Genomic DNA, 2327 nt, shown 5'->3' with positions numbered 1-2327 from the left:
GGCCAAAATTCCCGTTTTTCCGTGGGGAATTCCCATTTTTCCATGGGAAATTCCCGTTTTTCCATGGAAATCACCATCGTGCTCGTCGAACTTGTCGATGAGGGTGCAGACGCGATAATCCCAGAGCTGGATGACGCCGTTGTGGAGGCTGCTCAGCACCCACGGCCGCTTGGGGTGGAAGGAAAGCCCTGGAAAAAACGGGAAAAAACCTCGGGAATCAGCAGGAAAACAGGAATGATGGGAGGGGGTAAAGGATGGGGAATGTGGGAAGAGGATGGGAAAAGATGGGAAAACTTTGGGAAAGGAGAGGGAAAAGGTGTGGGAACGTCTGGGGAGAGGTGAAGGAAAGGCGGGAGAAGGACAGAGAAAATCCTGGGAAAAGTCAGGGAAAAACTGGGAAAATACAGGAAAAAACTGGGAAAAGTGAGGGAATCCCCTGGGAAAAGCTGGGAAAAGTGGGGGAAAAGCCCGAGCCCAGCCCGAATCCCGGGAATTCCTTGGACACCTCCAGGGATGGGATCCGACCCTCCCTGAGCCCATTCTGAACCTTTTCCCCTTTTCCAGGAGGGATTTTCCCAAATTTCCCACCCTGAGCCTCCCCTGGCACAGCTCCAGGCCGTTCCCTCTTATCCTGTCCCCGTTCCCTGGGATCAGATCCCAAATTCCCGCTGGAAAATCCCGAAATTCCCCCTGGATCCCCTCAGGATTTTCCGTTCCCTTTTCCCCCATTCCTGCTTTTCCCAGGGGTTTTTGGGGTCCGGATGAAGCCCCGCCCCTTTTCCCAGGATTCTCCAGATCCTTTTCCTGCCGGACATCGCCCGCTCCCATTCCCAGATTTTCCATGGGATCCCACTGGAAATGCCCCAACTCCCATTCCCGCCCCCATTCCCGAGGTTTTTCTGGGATTTTCCCGGGAATCTCACCGGAAATGTCCCAAACCCTGACGCTCTGGTCCAGGCTGGCCGACACCACCAGGTCCTCGCTGGGGTGGAACTGGGCGCACATCACNGATGGGATTGGGATGGGATTGATGGGATCAATGGGATCGATGGGATTAGGATGGGATCAATGGGATCAATGGGATTGGGATGGGATCAATGGGATCAATGGGATTGGGACGGAATTCAGGGATTGGGAAGCGGCCCTGGAGCCGCCCCCGCCCCTTTCCCCATTCCCGCTTCCCCCAGAAATCCCCGATTTCCCGGATCCCCATCCCAGAATCCCGGGATTTTGGGGATCAGAGGAGACCCCGAATTCCCAGCACAATTCCCCCAGCCCAGGCTGCTCCAGCCTCGGAGATTCCAGAAAAATCCCCAATTTTCCAACAGAAAAAATCCCCCAAATGAGCAATCCCAGGGATTTTCCACAAAAAAAAATGGGATTTAGGGGATTTCCCCCCCAAAAAAGCAGGAATTTGAGGGGTTTTCCCAAAATTTCAGGGATTTGAGGGATTTTCCCCCCCAGACTTTCCCCTTCTCCCTCCTCCAACAGCGGAATTTTCCCTTTTCCCTGGTTTTTTTTGGGAGCCAGCTGCTCCTCCAGCAAATCCAGGGATTTGATGGATGTTCCCAATTATCCCAGCTGGACAAAGCTCCCAAAAAAAATAAAACCCACCAAAAAAAAATGGGAATTTTTGTTTTTTCCCGTTCTCTCCCTCCAAATCCAGCCCAGCAGGGAAATATTCCTCGCTCGGAACCCTCCGGAAAATCCATAAATCCCTGGAAAAATCCCCAGATCCGTCCCCTCTCCCGGCACTCCGAGGCAGGGGGAGCAGCTGGAATGGGAAAAGGAACAATTTGGGAATTTTTATCCCATAAAGTCCCGGCTGGGAATCGTCAGGAAAACAAAACCCGAGGTGGAATTTGCTGGAAAAACGAGAAAAAAAGGGAAGGAAAAAATTCCTGGAATTGTGGATTTGAAAAGGATTTTTTTGGGGGATAAAACATCCCAAAAATCCATCTGAAATCCGGAAAAAAACCAGGGAAAACTCCAGCTGGGATGGAAATCTGGGAAGGGAAATGAAAATTCCTGCTAAAACACGGATGGGGGGCTGGAAAAATTGGGAATTTTTCAAGGGAAAAGCAGCCAAAAATCCGAGGAAAAATAAAAAAAATGATTTTTTGGGATAAATAACGGGAAAAAGGGAGATGGGGATGGGAATTCCCGGGATTTGGGGGAGCTGGGGCTGCACCCACCGTCGGGATTTTGGGAATCGGCGTCCTTGGGAATGCTGTAGAGGTCGTAGGTGCTGTTCTCCAGGTTGCTGGCACGCTGAAGGGGGGAAAAGTGGGATTTTAGGGATCATTCCCCAAAAAAAAAATGGGATT

The 2327-nt window shown here is 51.3% G+C and overlaps 1 protein-coding gene across 1 annotated transcript in view; it reads right to left on the bottom strand.

Annotated features, from left to right (window-relative positions):
* LOC107214614 (coatomer subunit alpha-like) overlaps nucleotides 1-2327 on the bottom strand; it is a 30114-nt gene that overhangs the window by 22605 nt on the left and 5182 nt on the right. Inside the window, exons 6-8 of the mRNA XM_033519772.1 lie at nucleotides 2196-2271; nucleotides 924-1004; nucleotides 1-188 (exon numbers count right to left, since the gene is read on the bottom strand). Of these exons, the coding sequence (XP_033375663.1) occupies nucleotides 1-188; nucleotides 924-1004; nucleotides 2196-2271 (345 nt within the window). The remainder of the gene's footprint in view (nucleotides 189-923; nucleotides 1005-2195; nucleotides 2272-2327) is intronic.

This window comes from Parus major, chromosome 25LG2, assembly GCF_001522545.3.
Source record: "Parus major isolate Abel chromosome 25LG2, Parus_major1.1, whole genome shotgun sequence".
Classification (NCBI taxonomy): domain Eukaryota; kingdom Metazoa; phylum Chordata; class Aves; order Passeriformes; family Paridae; genus Parus; species Parus major.
The sequence above is the reverse complement of the archived record's forward strand: the minus strand, read 5'-3'. Positions and strand labels throughout refer to the sequence as shown.